This window comes from Pygoscelis adeliae, unplaced genomic scaffold (genome assembly GCF_000699105.1).
Source record: "Pygoscelis adeliae isolate BGI_AS28 unplaced genomic scaffold, ASM69910v1 Scaffold112, whole genome shotgun sequence".
Lineage (NCBI taxonomy): Eukaryota > Metazoa > Chordata > Aves > Sphenisciformes > Spheniscidae > Pygoscelis > Pygoscelis adeliae.
The window spans coordinates 462,702-464,684 of record NW_008824232.1 but is presented as its reverse complement, the minus strand read 5'-3'; the positions used below and the strand labels follow the sequence as shown (position 1 = coordinate 464,684).

At 60.4% G+C, this 1,983-nt stretch overlaps 1 protein-coding gene across 2 annotated transcripts in view; it reads left to right on the top strand.

Annotated features, from left to right (window-relative positions):
* Positions 1-1,764, top strand: part of ITGB3 (integrin, beta 3 (platelet glycoprotein IIIa, antigen CD61)) — a 21,062-nt gene extending 19,298 nt beyond the window's left edge. For both annotated transcript variants that reach the window (XM_009334883.1, XM_009334884.1), the window contains 2 exons: positions 518-684; positions 1,424-1,764. In XM_009334883.1, the coding sequence (XP_009333158.1) occupies positions 518-684; positions 1,424-1,492 (236 nt within the window). In that variant the 3' untranslated portion in view covers positions 1,493-1,764. The remainder of the gene's footprint in view (positions 1-517; positions 685-1,423) is intronic.
* The last annotated feature ends 219 nt before the right edge of the window (positions 1,765-1,983 follow it).

Sequence of the window (1,983 nt, the reverse complement as noted above, 5' to 3'; positions counted from 1 at the left end):
GGGGAGAGGCAGGCGGGGTCCGGGGGGGCTGCACAACCCCAGGCAGCGTGTCGGGGGGAGCAGGGTGGCTGCGGGGGTTCGCACCGGGTCTTGCCGTCCCGGCTTGCCAATACGGCATTGACGCACAGCCAAAGAGTAGGGGTGGGGCGGGGCGTCAGCTGGGCTGGTGGTTTGGGGATGCGCTTCCACCAGCCCAAGGACTTGGTCTCCAATGTCATCCCCCACCGTGGGTGGGACCTGTGACACCCCTGACCTGGACTGCTCCAGACTTGGGTGCAGACCCCTACCCTATAGACAGGAGCTCGAGGATCTCAGCACATGCACCCCATGGATGGGATCCTCCTTTTCAGAGCCTGCTATGCTCAAGGGTGGAGGCTCCTGCTCCCAAACAGGGGAGGATGAAGCCCTCCTGAGACCAGAGGAGCTCCGTGTACCCATGGCCAGGCAGCCCCAGAGCTGCTTTTAATTGCCCTGGGGGTGCTGAGCCCCACCAACCCTGCCCTCCTCCCTCCTCCAGACTGTCCAAAGGGGCCAGACGTCCTGGTGGTCCTGCTTTCGGTGACAGGCGCCATCCTGCTCATCGGCCTCGCCGCCCTGCTCATCTGGAAGCTCCTCATCACCATCCACGACCGCCGGGAGTTTGCCCGCTTCGAGGAGGAGAAGGCCAGGGCCAAGTGGGACACGGTGAGGACCAGCAGGTTGGGTGTGCTGGACAGGAGTCCCTGAATCCCGCAGCCCCTGGGCTGAATGGATCCAGATCCCAGTGCTCCCAGCACAAAAGCCCAGTCGCTGTCTGTGGTGCCAGGGTGTGGTCCTTAGGGACCAGCTTGCCCCATCCCTCTCTGAAGCATGGCACAGTGTCACAGGCAGGACTTGGGGTGGCACTGCCAGCCTGGACACCCCTTCCCCTAGCCTGCTGCGGTCCCAGGGGCTGTGCACATGTCCCAGATGATTTTTTTCCCCACCTCCAGCATATCCCAAGCACTTGTCACCAGCGTGACCCTCTTACTCACTGCCCACACCAATGTTTCCATCCCGTGAGCGAGGCGGAAGGTCCCTCCTGCCGTGGGATGCTGGAAGGGCTGAGGCACCTGGAGCATGAGGGAGTTGGGATGACGCCAGTGCCTGTCCCCCACCTCTCCTCTGCCTCCCCAGAGGGAAAGGATGGGGTGGGATGGGGTGGCTCTTTCAGGAGGCCTCTCTGCTCCTGAGCTCCTGCTGCCTTTTCTCTCCTCCACGGCAGCTTTTCCCTGCTCTCTCCTATGAAACCTCACGGGGAGCCGTTAAACTGCACAGCCAAAGCCTTGAGTGAAGACATGGATCCACCACTCAATGCCGAAATGGTGCCTCAGTTTCCTCAGCTGTAGAGTGAATGCTGATGCCAAGCACAGAGTGATGATGCTCTTTTTCCTTCTTCTTCTAGGGCCACAACCCTTTATACAAAGAGGCTACATCTACCTTCACCAACATCACGTACCGTGGGAACATGTAAGGACGCTGCATCCAGCGCTGGCTGTGGGATCAGCCAAGGATCTGTGGGATCTTCTGGATCCGGTTTACAGAAGAGCTTGTGTGTGTCTGCGTGTGAGTGTGTCTGCGTGTAATTTAACAATCCCTCGACTGCCTCTGAGGCCGTTGTCCGTCACCCCACTGTAACTGCAGGGACGTGCTTTCCACAGCAAACCTCTCGTCCTTACCTCGGTGGGTCGCCTCGCAGGAGTCACCGGCCCCTCCATACACTGAATGCAGAAAAATGGGACTTCCTCTGCCTGGCGAGTCTGTGAACTGTTAGGTGCTCATTGGGCCAAGAGGATTTTGGGAGCGGCTGCTCAGACTAAAGGCTTGAGCTGTGCTCTCCTCCATGGCCCGTGCTGGTGAAGCTCTGCCTGCTCGGAGAGTCCCCTCGTGCACTGGACAGATGCGGTCCCCCTGGGTACAGGAGCCGTCTCCTTGGGGGACAGGGCAGCTACGCTCGCTGCCAGC